Consider the following 16,887-nt stretch of genomic DNA (forward strand, 5'->3'; position numbering starts at 1 on the left):
GGTCCTGGCGCTTGCTGGACTTTCTTGGGCGCCCTGATCCAATAAATGTTTTTTTTTTTTAGGTGCAATCTTACTGGCAGCAATATCCTTGCCTGTGAAGCCCTTTTTGTGCAAAGCAATGATGACAGCACGTGTTTCCTTGCTGGTAATCATGGTCGACAGAGGAAGAACAATGATTCCAAGCACCACCCTCCTTTTGAAGCTTCCAGTCTGTTATTCGAACTCAATCAGCATGACAAGAGTGATTTCCAGCCTTGTCCTCGTCAACACTCACACCTGTGTTAATGAGATAATCACTGACATGATGTCAGCTGGTCCTTTTGTGGCAGGGCTGAAATTTACATTTACATTTAAGTCATTTAGCAGACGCTCTTATCCAGAGCGACTTACAAATTAAATGCAGTGGAAATGTTTTTGGGGGATTCAGTTCATTTGCATGGCAAAGAGGGACTTTGATCAGATGAATTGCAATTAATTGCACTCTTCATAACATTCTGGAGTATATGCAAATTGCCATCATACAAACTGAGACAGCAGACTTTGTGAAAATTAATATTTGTGTCATTCTCAAACCTTTTGGCCACGACTGTACACCACTGCTCTCATCCTTACCTCCAAGCGTTTATTCAAATTGGAAAATCTTTGGATGCTGACAGCAGTCACACCATTGGAAGACATAGCTTGTATTGTAGTCTACAAATCAAATCAAATTTATTGGTCACATACGCAGGTGTTAATGCAAATGTAGCGAAATGCTTGTGCTTCTAGTTCCGATCATGCAGTAATATCTAACAAGTAATATAACCTAACAGTTTCACAACAACTACCTTATACACACAAGTGTAAAGGAATGAATACGAATATGTAATTCATGTAAGTCGCTCTGGATAAGAGCGTCTGCTAAATTACTTAAATGTAAATATGTACATAAAAATATATAAAAGAGTGATGGCCGAACGACATAGGCAAGATGCAGTAGATGGTATAGAGTACAGTATATACATATGAGATGAGCAATGTAGGGTATGAGAACATTAAAGTGGCATTGTTTAAAGTGGCTAGTGATACATTGAATTACATCAGATGGCAAGATGCAGTAGATGGTATAGCGTACAGTATATACATAAGAGATGAGTAATGTAGGGTAAGTAAACATATATAAAGTCTATTCCTGCTCTTTTCCCACGATCCATCAAACACATTTGGTGTGTCATTATAGTGGTCAGGCTTGCTCAGGTGGAACAAATTTAACTTTCGTTTTGTTTTTTTTGCTGGTAAAGTAACGGATCAGTTACCGTTTATTTGTAATCCGTTACTTCCCAACCCTGACAATAAACCAACTCCAACGTCATTTTAGAGAATTTGGAGTACGTCCGACCGGCCTCACAACTGCAGACCACACGTAACCATGCCAGCCCAGGACTTCCACATCCGGCTTCTTCACCTGCAGGATTGTCTGAGACCAGCCAACTGGACATTGAGTATTTCTGTCTGTAATAAATCCCTTTTGTGGGGAAAAACTCATTCTGATTGGCCCAGTCATGTGAAATTCATAGATTAGGGCCTAATTGACTTATTTCCTTATATGAACTGTAACTCAGTGAAATTGTTGTATGTTGCATTTATATTTTTGTTCAGTATGAGCCAGCTTCACATAGCAATGTTTACAGGCTTTCTATTAGCAAAGAAGCACAAATAAGAATTGAAATTAATGAATTTCTGGTTAAAGTGAGAAAATATCACTGCCAAGGAGCAGCAATTATTAAAAGTCCAAACAATAGATCAAGAAATAACATGACATACATGGCTCAACATAATTTATTTTTGTTTTATGTTAAAATGTACAGAGTTCTTTGAAAGTACTTGCTAAGAAAGAAAAACAAACAAATAAATGGAAATACATACAGGGACAAAGTAGAGAGAGGCAGCAGGGCGCTATCAACCATCGTTATGCACCCAGCCAGCCCCACCTCTCTCTCTTGTACTCTCTTAGCTCACAATGCACCATGTACAATTACAAAGGATACAAAAAGGGAAGCGATATAAACAGACAAATATACTGAGCTCATTTTTACATGCCTCTTAAAACGCAAGGAAGTCGTCCTATACACACATACAACAAAAGAAATTGAAACAAAAGAACGGCTAAGTGGCCTTCAGATATGTTTTTTCCTTTTGTTTTAAAATAGCATTAATATACTACACAAAGATAGAAAACTCTAGAGATGAGATGGAATGGAGAGGTTAAAAGGCATCTTAAATTCACTAAAAGTGAGTTAATTTTTTTTGTTTTGAATTTCTTAATAATATTACCTCAAGAGTCGAGCTAAAAAATATGTATCGTTTTTTTCCTGAAACAGAATTGAAAAAAATGACAGTACCAATATCAATGTCAGAATTTTTCTTTTTTATATTATAGAAAAAACATTCTCTACAATAGGTTTTCTAAAGTCAAAAAGAGTCAGCTTGTGTCATAAAAGAAAGCTGCCCAGTCTGATAAAATTCAGAGAAAATAAAAAAGAGAAAAAAAAACAAATAATATATGAAAATGTCAGGTCTGTAAGAAAAGTATCCTCATTTTGACTTTGAATACTGGAACATTGAGACAACTGGGTCAATTCCTCCACCACCCTTCCCATCCTAACACAGTGACCATCCAGATGTCTGTGTGGGGGGGGGGGGGGGGGGGGGGGGGGCAAGGCGTACACAATGCACAGTATTTGGCATTGGCCACCTCTCCGTATGCCGATGGTCCATAGAGCGCAGACATCTCTACTAGTCAATGGAAGTGCACTGCAGACTTGCACAGATGAACTCGTTTTAACAGAAAACAGTGTTTAGAGAGGATGCCTTGACCTCTGTTTGTGGGTTACTAACACTTAATGAAGTGGCTCAGCTAATTTCCAACAGCTGGTTTTCCTTAAAGCAGTGAGTTACTCCACCTGGCAGACCTCATCTCTCGTTCCCTGGAAGGTAAACTGCATGGCGATGACAGACATACACCATCAACTGGGTAAAAAGGCCTAATAATAGCCTTCTGTAGAGTGTGACCCCCCCAAAATATGTAAGTGCTGCAATGTCTTCTGTCTGCCACTGAGGGGAGACTAGCTGGCTCACTGACTGACAATGCTGGACTGTGAATCGACAGGAAGTAGCAGAATATTTACAATCTAAACATTCCAGAACAAACAGCTACAGCATCCTGGGTGGTGCCGAGAACACTACTGGTTTACTGATTTCCCTCTCCTGATACACACCCTCCTACCAGGAAGACAGACTCCTGACACTACGTTGTGACACTGAGGACCCGTGTATCCCAACTCTGAGACTGAAGTGCCCCGGCTCACCAAGTGGCAATGGAGAGGGTTGTGCGCGTGTGTGTGTGTGCGTCGGAGCTAGAGGGTGTACCACCATTTCAGTATGCCATACTTCAAGACCAAAGCACAGAGAGGTTGGACTGCACACGAGTTGTTTTCAACGGTTGTCAAAATAAAAACAACGAACGTATTCAAATATATTGAAAGAAAAGTCCATCTACAATTATAATCAGTCTCTTCTTTCCAAGTTAAGGCTTCCTATGTCAATTACAATATTGTGTGCATGGTTTAATATATTTAGTTAACCACTTTGTTTTTCCTTTCTCAGTTTTGACAATGTAAGGTCCTCCAAAGTCCATCTTCTTCCTTCTCCCCCTCCACTCTCCTCCCAGTAAACAGTGGAGGGGAGCCTTCCGTTAGCGTAGAAACTGTGCCAGAGAGGAGCGTGTCGTGTAGGTCTGACTAGACTAGCGCAGTCTGCCATACAGTACCAGAGGTTTAGTTACACGTTATGCATCACGCCAGCGTACTCCCTACACAGCCAGCTTGGGGGATGAATCCAACTGAATGGAACAAAATGACACATACAAAACATTGAAAATAGTCTCCCCTCACTCTCCCTTTATGCTCGCTCTGGCTTTGGGGAGGGTGGATTCAACACCAAGTAATACAGTAGAGAGGCAACAGCAGAGTCCCTCCCTACATCAGAGTGCCAGGTCGGAGTGTGTCCCTCCCATCTCTCGAGAGCGGCGGCGTTGCTGTGGGGTTCTCTACTCATCTGCTCATGTAAGGCGACTGTTTGGGGACGCCGGCGTAGCTGTGGTGGGTGGGGCCCGTGTACATCATGTTGCCGTGGTGATTGGGCTGCATAGGCTGCTGCGGGTACCCCTGCCCCCCCATCATGCCCATCTGCATCTGCATGGGGTACTGGGCGGGCTGGTTCATGTAAGGGGGGTTCCCGTGGTAACCGCTGTTCATCATAGGCTGTGGCATGCGGTAGCCGGCCGACATGGCGTTCAGCTGGTTCATGTTCATGGTGTTGTAACCGGCCGGCGTGGGCATGAGGTTGGGCATCATGCTGCGCTGCACGGCCAAAGTACGGGGCGAGCCCTGCATGGCCACGGACCCAGAGCTGCGGCCGTACAGCTGCTGCTGGTGCGGGGAGGGAGCAGGGGCCAGCTGGGCCTTGGAGCGGATGGCGATGTGGCCCTTCACTGTGGCCATCTGGCCCTGCAGCCTCTGGGTGTGGGGCGGGGGAGGCAGGCCGATGTTGCCGGTTGGCATGTTGCACTGCAGCTGCAGGGAGCCCAGGTTCATGGAGCCAGAGCTCATTTGGGGAGGGGGGCTCATGGTGGCCTGGCCCTGGGTTAAGGGAGGGTGTGGGGAGGGGGAGAGCTGGGCCAGACCGGGGTTAGACAGAGAAACACTGGTGGCGTATGACGTGACAGAGGCCGAGTGCGAGTAGGGCATGGCGTGGGGGTCCATGATGGTGTTGGTGAGCTGCTGCAGCTTAGCCAGGCTGAACGTGGCCGAGGGCTGGGGGTAACCCCCTGCACCAAAGTCCTGGCCCATCCGTTCGTACAGGCTGCGGCCCCCACCCTGGGAGGCACTCTCAGGGATCTCCATGATCATTGGTGTGGAGCCAAAGCCGTTCCCCATACTGCACTGGGACAGGGGCTGCTGCTGCTGGGGCGGGTGGGGGTTTGGAGGGGCCGAGGGCTGGGGGTTGGGAGCCTGCTGCTGCTGAGGGGGCTGCTGCACTTTTTTCTGGGACTGCTGGCTGGCGCTGGGCGGCCTCTCGTTCACAAAGCTCTGAGGGGACTTGATGCCTTGGTGGGTGTTGGCAGACGGCGGACGGGGTGGCAGCGGAGGCTGGGACACACTGTTGTTGCCACCCATGTTGGCTCCCGGACCATTATTGGGCCCTGGCCCGGTCTGTTGGATGAGGCTGCAGCTGCCCATGGCGAGCTGTGACGTCACGGCGCCGCTGGGAGACGTGAGGCCAGGCGCCGGGACAAAGGAGCAGCTGTTGCCCTGTGAGGAGGGCGTGGCCGAGTTAGAGGAAGAGCCCGCCGACGACGAGGAAGAGGCCGAGGTGACCGCATGGTTACCGCTGTTGTTTCCTCCCCCGCTGCCCATGGTGGAATCGTAGCTGCTGGGATTGTCATAGTTCTCCGTGGTGCTCTCGATGCTACCCAGGTCACTGAATCCACTGTCCACCACCTGCTGGGAGTGGTCCGACACCGACGGCACGTCCATCATGGGACTGGTCTCCATGTTCTGCTGGGACGGGGCTGACAGAGAGCTGGGGTGCTCAGGGGTGATCTGGGTGTACACCCCTCCCCCTGTTCCCCCAGTAGGGCCTGGCGTGCCCTCTCTCTGCTGCCCCAGCCCAGACTCCATCACCCCTCCTGGGGTCACGCCTGCTGGGCTGTTGACGGAGCGGACCGACTGGCTGGGTAAGGGGGTTATGGGGGGGTTGGTATGGGGCAGGGGGCTGCTGTGTTGGGAGGATCCACACTCCTCCACCAGGGCCAGGTGGGTAGCCTCCTCCTCGGCCTCGCCGGCGTGGCTGTAGCTCTGCAGGGTGCGGCAGGCTGCCAGCGTCTCTTCACAGTCCTGGTAGGCTCCGTGGGAGACCCCGTGGCTCTCTGGCTCCTCGTCCTGGGCCTCTCCCTGGGTCAGAGACTGGACCGCCTGCACCGTCTCCAGGTCCAGCTCGTTGTTGTGGTGGTGCTGGCCGTGATGGGACCCGTGGTGGTGGCTCAGCTCCTCCTTGAAGGAGTCGGGGTGCTGGTGGGGGTGTGGGTGCTGGTGGGGGTGCTGGGGCTCCATCAGCACCGTGACAGCTTTGTCCTCGGGGTGCAGCGGCTGCAGCTCTTGGGGCTCGGAGGGGACTGAGATGGTTGTCACGGTCTCCACCGCCGCAGCTGCCGCTGCTGACTCCTCCGCCTCTCGCTGCCGCCTCCTCTCGTCCTGTGCTGCGTCCAGCGGCCGACACTTCACCTCCTGCAGCTCCTCCTCCGCCTCTTCGTCGTCCTCCTCCTCTTGCTTGCTGACATAGGAGTCTCTGGCCTGCACGCTTCCCTGCATGTCTAAAAAACCTTCCCCGCCCTGGGGTTCCTCTTTGACGGGCGGAGAGCCGGCGGGGGAGGCAGGCTCTTCCTCCGCCTCAGAGTCCTGGCTCTTCCTCTTCTTGCTGTTGCTCTTGTCCTCCAGGTGACCGTCTCCTTCGTCGTCTGCATCATGGTCGTCGCTGCGTCTGCTCCCCGAGCCTGGCATTGCCACTGTCGTCCTGCTGCTGCTGCCCAGGCTCGCACACTCCTCATCCTCCCTCTCCTCATCTTCCTCATCCTCCCTGTCAGCCATGTCTCTGTTTTTGTCTGGCCTGCTGGGCTGGGGGGCACTGGGGCCTCCGGTAGAAGACGGGGAGAGCAGGGAGCAGGTCGGTGGATGGCTGGGTTTGTCCTCTACCCAGCCCCTCTCTGTCTCCTCCTCCTCCTCCTCCTCCTCCGAGACAGGGAGCGGCTTAGGGACGGGTTGTTGTAGCAGAGATGGGTTTTTGGGCGGTCGCCCCCGCCTCTTGGGGATCTTCTGCTCCACGGGCTTGGGAGGGTAGTCGTCCTCTTCATCAGAGTCTTTGCGTTTGTCGTTGTCAGTAGCTGCGGCTCTGGAGGACCTCTTGCAGGCTCGGTCCTCTAGCTGCTGGGGGGGCTTGTCTAGCTGCTGCCCCCCTCCCAGACCCAGCCTCGGTCTCTCTGCCTCCTGCCTCTTGGCCTCCTCCTGGGCCCGCTGTAGGTACCAGCTCCGGGGCTTGCGGCCCGGCTTCATCTTGATCTTGGGGGGAGGAGGGTCCCCTGAGGTGGTCAGACTGGTGTCCCCCGCGTTCTGGTTGGCCCAGCTGCCAGGTGGTCTGCCCGGCCATTTCCTCAAGTGCAGGGGCTTGCGGGGCTTGCCCTTGGGCCAGCCTTTTTTCTTCTTGACGGGGGACTCTGGGTTGGCCGCCGGGGCGTCTGCGGAGGCCGTGGGCTCTGGGTTCCGTAGGGAGGCAACTGACTTCAGAACAGGAGTGGGTTCTACACGAGAACAGAGGGGGAGAGATATCCATTGTTACACATACAGATCTACTCAAGCAAGTACTGTATATCAATGCCTAGCTACCATACACATATATCTTGCTACATAAATAACTGCTGGACTCACCGTCGTCCTCAGACTCTGTGAGGTTGGCTCGTCGGCCCCGCTTGGCCGTAGGGTCCGTGTGTCGGAGGGCGGAGCGGCCCGGGGGGTAGCGCCTCAGGGGGGTCTCCTCCTCCAGCCGGGGCATTGGCCTCTCAGAGTCAGAGTCCACGAAGGGCTCATCTAGCACCTCGGTGGTCTCGGAGATGGTCTCTGTCACCACGCTGCTGTGGGCGTGGCTGTGGCTGCGCTGACGCATGCGCCTCTTCCTCAACGGTTTCTGGGGAGACATGGAAAGGCTATTGAAATATAAACACAGTAAAACGTTGCAAGCAGAAAGTGTACATTTCTTATTTCGGACGAGGTCAACACATATCACTAATGTTTCTTTCGAGGTTACAACGTCATTTGGAGTGACCTATATCAAGCAGTTCAGCAGATCCACAGTCTTTCCATTCACCTTGCATTTGAGCCCCAGGGTGGGTTTTGTGAGGATGGGGGGGGAGTGAGCCCCCGTCTCTACGTCATCATCGCCATCCTCTTCCTCGCTGCTTTCACTGAAGCAGCTCCGTCTGACCGGTGACGGGTCACTGAGCCTGGGGGACAGGGGCAACTGGGGCAAGGCCTCCCCGGGTCCCTCACTCAGCCTGCGCTTGGGGCCCCTTTTCTTCCTGGGAGGTCGCCCTCTGCTGCGTGGGGGTGGGACAACAGATTGCCTGCCAAGCATCTCTAGGGGCCTGATGGTGCCTGTAGAATCCGCCTGCTGCCTGTCTGAGGAGAAGAGGGAGGGTGGGCTGCTGCCGAAGGTGGGGCTGGCTTTAGTGCCCTCAGTCCTGTCCTCCTCTTCCTCCTCCTCATCATCATCATCCTGCACTTCCACCCGGCTCTTTGGGGGTCGTCCCGGGCCCGGCCGCCTCTCGGCCCGCGGCCCATCCTTCACCTTGCCCCAGGGCCAGTTCTTGGGCGGGCGGCCCCTGCCCCGGCGCTCTCCGTTGGCGGGGGGAGGGGGGCGGTGGTCGGGGATGGGCAAAGGGCAGCGTACTGGGGAGGAGGCCGGAGAGCTTTGGCTGGCGGGGAACCCCGGGAAGCACTTTCTCTCCTCTTCTTCCTCTCCTCCTCGGATGAGCCAGGAGAACGGAGACACCTTGTGGCTAGGCTTGATCTGTTTCAAAATATGATCAAATCAACTCCAGAATTTACCACCCTAATCCATACAAGTCATTGTTGTAATGTCTTTCATCAAAACATTTTTTAGAACCTGAAGCATCATTATCCTCACCTCCTTGCAGGTGTCCTCCTCCTCCCCCTCTTCCTCCTCCTCCTCCTCTCCCCCCGACACCACAGTGTTGGTGACGATGACGGGGGTCCAGCGGAGAGAGTCAGGGTCCACATCTAGCAGCCGGGGCCTGGCGGTGAGACGAACCATGTGGGTGGACACCAGCTTCTCCTTACGCACCAGGACTAGCCTACAGGACAGGGGGACAGAGACAGGGGAGGTCAAAGTGATGTTCAGACAGATGGGTAAAACCCCACAAGGAGGGAAGAACCACTCTGAGCAAATAACTCCCAAACAGACACGTGTTCCATGCTGTATAATAGTCTCATCAGCTTTTAAATGGCCTTGGTAAGTCAGCATGTCGTTGCTCATTTCTGCGTCGTTGAATTTGTGACGGCATCGTGGTTACGCCACTGACGGCGCGCGCCCGTTGTCTCACCGCTCCCCTCTCTGCTCCAGCATGTTGAGGTGGTGCAGCGTGGCGGTGATGTCCTGGGGGCAGATGCCCGTGATCTTGCTGAGGCGTCGGATGGTGAGCTGGCGGTCGCGGACCTCATGGAGACACTCCAGCACCACGCTGCGCCAGTAGGCCGTGTAGGACAGACGTCCCAGGTCTGACAGGGGCTTCTCTGGGGAGCCGGGCTGGCCCTCCCGCTTGGACAGCAGGTAACCTGGAGGGGAGAGGAGAGACGGGAGCGGGCAGAGAACAAGGTTCATTTTTTTTAAATCAGTCGACAGGCACGAGGCGCATTTACATTTGACGGACAATTCAGTCTGTGACTATTGGTGTATAGGATCCAGTCCGACCGTGTGAAATAAATTCACGCTACCTTTTCTACCACTACTTGCCCTGTTACTACATGATAGTGGACCAGCTTTTTCTCAGAATAACCACCACCTTCTAAACCTTCAACCAGCTAAGCAGAGTAGGAAGGGGCCAATGCAGGTTTCGATTATTCAGCTCAACAAGGAATTGGACCGGACGTTATTCATTACAGGCACTTTGAGTCAGATTCCAACATGTTGCTAGTTCAACTCAATGGGACTGACTGCTATTCCGAATGCATTGACCAAGAACTCTACAGCAGCTTAGAACCACTGGTTCAGCATCAGAGAGGTCTGGGGAGCGGAGGTAAAAGCCAAGCTGAGAGCCTGAGCGGAGCTCCTTACTGAAGTCGATGAGGAAGCGGCCGTAGCCCTTGCGCTGGTACTGGGGAAGAATCATGATGCAGGACACGTTGTACTTCTGTTGACAGTGTTTCTCCTGGAGAGGGAGAGAGAGAGAGAGAGTGAGAGAGAGAGAGTAGGCATGGAAACACTCAGAGCAAGCCTGTGCTATTACATACAGCAGGAGTCTTGTGTGTGAGTGTGGTAAGATAATTGCTGTGTTGTGGCCGATTCCAGGAGCACCTGCACCCGGACAGACAGACAGAGGGGTGAGACGGCATCAAAGCAGCGGTGGTTTCTCTGCATACAGAGGGATTCACCGGAGTAGAAGGAAGGTGCGTCTAGACCAGGGCTCTCCAACCCCGTTCCCCGGAGAGCTACCGTCCAATTGGTTATCGCTAATCTAGCACAGCTGATTCTAATAATTAGCTGGTTGATAAACTGAAAAAGTTACATTGGGTTGGAGCAAAAAAACCTACAGGAGGGTAGCTCTCCAGGAACAGGGCTGGAGAGCGCTGGTGTAGACACCGACCTAAAGACACATTGTGGTTGAATTTGTGAGGGCATCATGATTTTAACTGTGTGCGTGTCTCACCGCTCCCCTCTCTGCTCCAGTATGAGGTGGTGCAGCGTGGCGGTGATGTCCTGGGAGCAGCGCAAGAGTGTGTGTGTGTGTAGTAAGATAATTGCTGTGTTTTGGCAGGCAGTCTATGTTAATAAGAGCCCCTGCATCCATACAGACACGGGGGAGACAGAAGGCGTCAAAGCAGCCGTGGTCGTTGCTCTGCACACTGAGGGACTCACCAGAGTAAAACGAAGGTGCACATAGACAGTGATCTACAGACATTTTGGGCTTTTCCACTCGGAACGGTTAAGGTTAGGATTTTGGGATGGTAAGCTGGTCCTAGATCTGTACCTAAAGAAGCTTGTGGGTTCACCTTGTTGTGTTTCCTAATGTACATCGATCCCTCTGAGCTGCGTACACGGACGTGCACTTCCTCCAGGACTGCCGCGCAGAGACGCAAGAGATTGAGTTCGCCACCATTAGTTTGCGCTACATAAATCAATGTTTTTTTCTGTGATCGAATCAACATTGTATATCAGCCCCTTTTCAATGCAGGAAAATGAAGTCGGATTTTGTTTTAGGCAGAGCCAGAGGGCACGGAGTAGAATTCTATTGACGGGGGCTAGTCCACGAGAGGTCCTTCAAGCACCCACAAGTGAATACGCTTTTCAGATCAGAGCAGCGCGAGTGCACAATTGTTGCTATTCTTTTCAAGTCAGCGCGTTTTAAAGCCCAGTTATAGATAAGTATAGGTCAGTAATGGAGAGTTGCTGCTTCCTACAAGAGCACATAACGTGTAGGCCACATTTCAAGCCGTCTATGAAAAGTCAGTCAGGCCAACAACAACAAAAAAGGTTGTGTCTTAATTAAAGGGACAGTGTTGTATTTTGAGACAGGCTTAAATATGCAAATAAGCCAATAGGCAAAGGGTAGCTTACATTGTCTAATTCTCCGTATGGTAACAATTACATTTTGTAAAATGGTTTCTTGCGTCATTCAATAAAATGCAATTTACAGTCACCTATTTGGCCCATGGTGTTACAGACCAAGAAAAAAAACTAAAAATCTATGTCAAGCCCTTCATAATATAAAAACCTGTTTAAAAAGTCCCATGCAATGTAGGCCTGCATTGAACACCACCTATAGGCTACATGGATGAAATCAATAGCTACAGTATTTCCCTGTGAAAATGTTATGGGATTTGCTCCATTGGTTTTATTGGTAGGCCACTCTGATAGGCCTACATTACGCTCACATAGCCACTGTATCCTATTGGCTACTGTCTAAAACTGTAAGGGTACAGCCTCAAGTGTTCCCTGTAAACGCGCGCCGGGAAGTTACACAAAAACGTTTCCGCTCACAAGACCTAAGATTTGCTCTGTGCCCCCAGGACCAGCTATATATATATATATGGTTAGACGTACCTTGGAGAAGTAGCCCACCAGGTGGCAGCCCTTGCTGTCGTTCTGTGTGAGAACGTAGAAGAGGAAGGGCTCCACATCGTAGTAAAGCGTCTTGTGGTCCAGGAACAACTTGGCCAACAGACACAGGTTCTGACAGTAGATTGTGCTCATGTTCCCATCCACCTGAGACCACACACACACACAACATGAATGAAATGAAAACCTATATTTGATTTGCACATCATGAGCACAGAAAGCAACCACCAATCTGACAAAGACAATTATTCACATTTGACTACAATGACCCAAGTTCAAAAGGGCAGTCTTGACTGCACCATTCAGCCCCTTTCCGAACCGCAACGGCAGTAACTATGAGACAGACACTCATGGGATACGGGAGGGGAGTCGATTGCTTTTATAGCCTCAGACAATGATGCCAACGATGTGAGCCATGGCATCTCTGGTGTCCCAGGCTGGGCGAGCGAGGGGCTCCCTGGCAGGCAGCCAGACGTCCCAGCTATTCTACTCTGCTGCTGAGTGAGGACAGGAGGGGACGAGGCGGGCTGGAGAGGCAGCGAAACTGCAGACGCTATCCTACAAGACAGACGGACGGCCATAGACTGACTGGCCCTCAATTAGAGGCCTGCAGTATGTACTGGTACAGCGGTTCTCAACCTTCTGCACATTGGATGTGGCTGATCAGTAACTCAGACGGACTAGCTGACACCAAGGTAGTTGGTTCCGAAGTGATAGTTTTAGCACAAGCGGTCCCGGCTCCAGGTACAACAAAACAAACAAGTAGTACTAGACAACAATCTAGGTACGTTAGCTTCACATAGATGCACTGTGTTGTGGGTCAATATTATAACGGGGTGGTTTTGGGAACGGTTGACGCCTCAGTGGGGGGACGAGAGTCTTTGACAAATGCCTGTGTGACACTGCCACTCTTGGCAGAGTGGTTTTGTGGCGGGGGAGGTGACCTCTGTCTCCATCTTTCTGTCTCACCTCAAACACAGAGACGTTGTCCTTCCTGTAGATCTCGTCGGCTGGCGGGTGGAACCAGGCGCACTTCCTCATGTGCTGGAAGAGGATGCTGCGACTCTTGACGTAACGCAGGCAGAACTCACACAGGTAGAGCTTAGGCAGCCTGGGCCAGGCAGAGGAGGGAGAAGATTGAGGGGGAAAGGGTGAGACATCCCGTTACACGAGCGCCAAACTAACAGTGGACTGACTCAGAGTGGAGCGTGTGTGGGAAAAGCAGCGTGGGTCGTGTTGTTCGTTACCTGCTGTACTCTTGTGGGTACGGAGAGGAGTACCAAGTCTGGATCTCAAACTTGCCAAACTCGATGACAGACGGACAACGCATTTGGGGATCTGGAGGGCCGGTCACCCCAACTTTCTGCAAAGGAAAAGAAATATAGAGCAAAGAAGAAAAAAAAGACAGACACACACAAGTGAGAGAAAGAGAGGAGGGTTCAGTTTTGGAACTACAGCATCAAGCGAAGGCCAGGTTTTCCAACAGGGGATTAAGAAGAGCATGGAGCAGACAGAGATTACACACCAGGGATTACTGGGCTTTCTGACTGCCCCCTGCCTAACCCAGCACAGCGTGTGGTTGTGTTTGCCTGACGCACCGGCACTCAAACACAAGCACACACTTAGTGACAGGAAGACGCATACGCACACGCTAAAAACAAGCACACCCACACGGGTACAGTAAAACAGAAACAAACTGGTCTCCTGTGCTGCTCGTAGGATTATTATTAGCTCTCTGGTCTGTCTTGAGTGGAAACTCTAGGCATCTGCCACTGGGTTCTGTTGACACGCTGGTAACGACACGCTGGTAACCACACGCTTCCACACACACAGAGAGGCCCCTCACCCATGCCTACAGTGTCAGGTCTCCTTCACTGACTGCCATGACAGGGGAGAGAGGATCCACTAAGACAAAAGCGAGCAGTACCAGAATGCGTCTAGTCTACACTATTTGTAAACAAACCACAACACAAAAAGGGAAGCCATCAATTATAAAATCGCTGAGCGTGCACCTCCACCTTTCACCTGCCTTTCCTATTCTCCTACCGACCAAGACTAGAGAAAAGTCTGACAGGAGGAGAATAAAACAACGCTGGCATTGAGTTTCTCCTGTGATGTATAGCAATGCTCTGAAGCTCTGCGGCGTCTGCGCCAGTGAAGAAACGCAACGGAATAGACACTGATAGAGACATATGGAGGGCAGCTGATCTCTCGCTCTCACACACAGAGAGCGAGACACAGAGAGAGAGAGAGAGAGAGAGAGAGAGAGAGAGAAGAGAGAGAGAGAGAGGAGAGAGAGAGAGAGAGAGGAGAGAGAGAGAGAGAGAGGAGAGAGAGAGACAAGCAGAGCGAGAGAGAGGAGAGAGAGAGAGAGAGAGGAGAGAGAGAGACAAGCAGAGCGAGAGACACAGAGAGCGAGAGAGACACAGAGAGCGAGAGAGACAGAGAGAGCGAGAGCGACAGAGAGAGAGAGACAGAGCGACAGACAGACACAGAGCGAGAGAGACACACAGAGCGAGAGCGACAGAGAGAGAGCGAGAGCGACAGAGACAGAGACACACACACAGAGACACAGAGCGACAGACAGACAGAGAGACAAAGAGAGAGGGAGACAGACGTGACACAGACAAGACACAAACAGACAGAGAGACAAACAGACAAAAAGAGACACAGACAAGACACAAACAGACAAAGAGAGACAAACAGATACAGACAGACAGAGAGAGAGACAGACAGAGACACAGAGACACAGAGCGAGAGAGACAGAGAGAAAGAGAGAGAGAGACAGTCAAAGACAGACAAAGAGAGAGAGGGAGACAGACAAAGAGAGACAGACAGACAGAGACAGAGACAGACAGACAGACAAAGACAGACAGACAGACAAAGACAGACAGACAAAGACAAAGACAGAGAAAGACAAAGACAGAGAAAGACAAAGACAGAGAGACAAAGACAGAGAAAGACAAAGACAGAGAAAGACAAAGACAGAGACAGACAAAGACAGAGACAGACAAACAGAGAAAGACAAACAGAGAAAGACAGACAGAGAAAGACAGACAGAGAAAGACAGACAGAGAGAGACAGACAGAGAGACAGACAGACAGAGAGACAGACAGACAGAGAGACAGACAGACAGAGAGACAGACAGACAGAGAGAGAAAGAGAGACACAGACAGACAGAGACAGACACACAGACACACTTTCTTTCCTTCTCCGTCTGTGGTTACCTGTAGTGCCAGCTCCTGGATGCGTCTGAAGAGTTCCACGTCTTTCTCGGTCAGGTTCTCATGTCCCGGCAGCTTGTCCTCATCCTCGCGCCAGTCACTACTGTCCTGATTGTCTGTGGAGGAAAGAAACAGGCGGCGGGACACTTTCAGAAAGGGAACAGAACAGTCATCTTTTAAGGTTCTGACAGACAAAGTGCTGGAACTTGTAAATGGTATTTGGGATCGTATTAGGATCCCGATTAGCTGTTGTGAAAGCAGCAGCTACTCTTCCTGGGGTCCACACCAAGCACGACGTAATACAGAACATTAATAGACAAGAACAGCTCAAGGACAGAACTACGTCAATTTAAAAAAATGGCACACGTAGCCTACATATATCAGGAGACACAAACTATCTAGGTCAAACAGGGGGAGAGGCGTTGGGCCGTGAGGTGTGTGGACAGACGTCTGGACAGTAAACAAGTTCTGCAGGTGTTGAGTCTGACTGAGGAACATCGTATGAAGCGCAGCGTTTGACTGACACAAATAAAGCCCCTACAGCCTTTCCTTCACCCTCAGTATTCAATGCATTATTCCAGCCTACCCTCCTCACCTGTCCTGTCGTCGCCCTCTCCCTTACGTATGGCCTTCTTACGGATGCGGTACTGCTGGGAGTAGTCCACCTCGTGCCGGGCCTTGCGTCCGTCTGGAGAGGGCGTGAAGAACTTGGTGAGGGCATCAATCAGGCCCTTGGTCTTCCTGTTGAAGCGCAGGCCGCCCTGCTCCGACGAGTCCTCTCGCAGGGAGAACAGCAGCCGATCGTCGCCAGGGTAACCCTCGCAGGACGAGCTGGACGACGAGCGCGGGGAGGAGCACTGCGAGCGACGGTCCCCCTTCCGCCGGCCACGCCCACCTGGCCCACGCAGCTTCTTGAATGGCCGGCCTGGTCTGCAACGGGAGACAGGATTGGTCAGAGACCCAGCAGGAAAAAGCAACACACTATACAAACTAAGGCCTGGTCATTTGGAAGCGACAAGAGCCACTGAACACAGCCAAAAACGTAACAACTAAACTAATGATCGTTTGTACAAATCGGCATTCGTGTTTCCTATGATCAAATAGCGTCAACAAATGAGTAAGGCTCGGTCCTCCACTCCCGACACTAAAATGTTGATCGGTGAGTTTCATATTTAGATTCTTATGCTCCGACAAAGCTTCATTTCCAGCATGAAACACAGCAGACTTTTTTTTGGAGCCATTAGGCCCTGTCATTAAAAACAGTTTGTGGTCATGGGAAATGGTCTGCTCCGGCCAGTAAAACTGTTGCGGCGCCGATCTGAAGTGGCCTGCCTGTGTTTCACAGGTCCAGCGACGCGCCGTGCCCGAGCTGCTAGCTCCCGGACGGTGCTGCCGAGCAGCCGCCCTGTCCGTCACGTTACCAACCTGTTCTTGGGTCGTCCCAGTGGTGCGTTGTAGCGCCGTTTGATTTGTGCCGCCTTTTCATGTAAGAGCTTTCTGCCCTTTTTCCTGGGCTGACACATCTGACAGATCCACATGCCTGGTGGGAGAGCAGAGCATTGTGTATTAGCTTAGTTGGCATTAAACCTCTTCGGTACTACTACTCTTCTATGACATGCACCGGCCACACAGTACTAGCAGCATTAGAACAGCAACAAAAAAAATATATGTTTCATTACACTGCCGGAAAATGGGTTTGTGGTCCTTCTGAGCTTTGTCA

The 16,887-nt window shown here is 51.3% G+C and overlaps 1 protein-coding gene across 3 annotated transcripts in view; it reads right to left on the reverse strand.

Moving 5' to 3' along the window:
* Window positions 1-1,800: 1,800 nt before the first annotated feature.
* The window catches only part of LOC106585100 (histone acetyltransferase KAT6A), a 35,132-nt gene continuing 20,045 nt past the window's right edge, over window positions 1,801-16,887 (reverse strand). For 2 of the 3 annotated variants that reach the window (XM_082968486.1, XM_082968487.1), the window contains exons 6-17: window positions 16,593-16,707; window positions 15,754-16,097; window positions 15,171-15,283; window positions 13,191-13,306; window positions 12,913-13,054; window positions 11,929-12,090; window positions 9,943-10,036; window positions 9,212-9,443; window positions 8,776-8,962; window positions 7,957-8,658; window positions 7,521-7,776; window positions 1,801-7,393 (exon numbers count right to left, since the gene is read on the reverse strand). In XM_082968486.1, the coding sequence (XP_082824612.1) occupies window positions 4,092-7,393; window positions 7,521-7,776; window positions 7,957-8,658; window positions 8,776-8,962; window positions 9,212-9,443; window positions 9,943-10,036; window positions 11,929-12,090; window positions 12,913-13,054; window positions 13,191-13,306; window positions 15,171-15,283; window positions 15,754-16,097; window positions 16,593-16,707 (5,765 nt within the window). In that variant the 3' untranslated portion in view covers window positions 1,801-4,091. The remainder of the gene's footprint in view (window positions 7,394-7,520; window positions 7,777-7,956; window positions 8,659-8,775; window positions 8,963-9,211; window positions 9,444-9,942; window positions 10,037-11,928; window positions 12,091-12,912; window positions 13,055-13,190; window positions 13,307-15,170; window positions 15,284-15,753; window positions 16,098-16,592; window positions 16,708-16,887) is intronic. The other variant, XM_014170935.3, reaches the window with a different exon arrangement.

The sequence above is a fragment of the Salmo salar genome, chromosome 24, assembly GCF_965601325.2.
Source record: "Salmo salar chromosome 24, fSalSal1, whole genome shotgun sequence".
In the NCBI taxonomy this organism is placed as follows: Eukaryota; Metazoa; Chordata; class Actinopteri; order Salmoniformes; family Salmonidae; genus Salmo; species Salmo salar.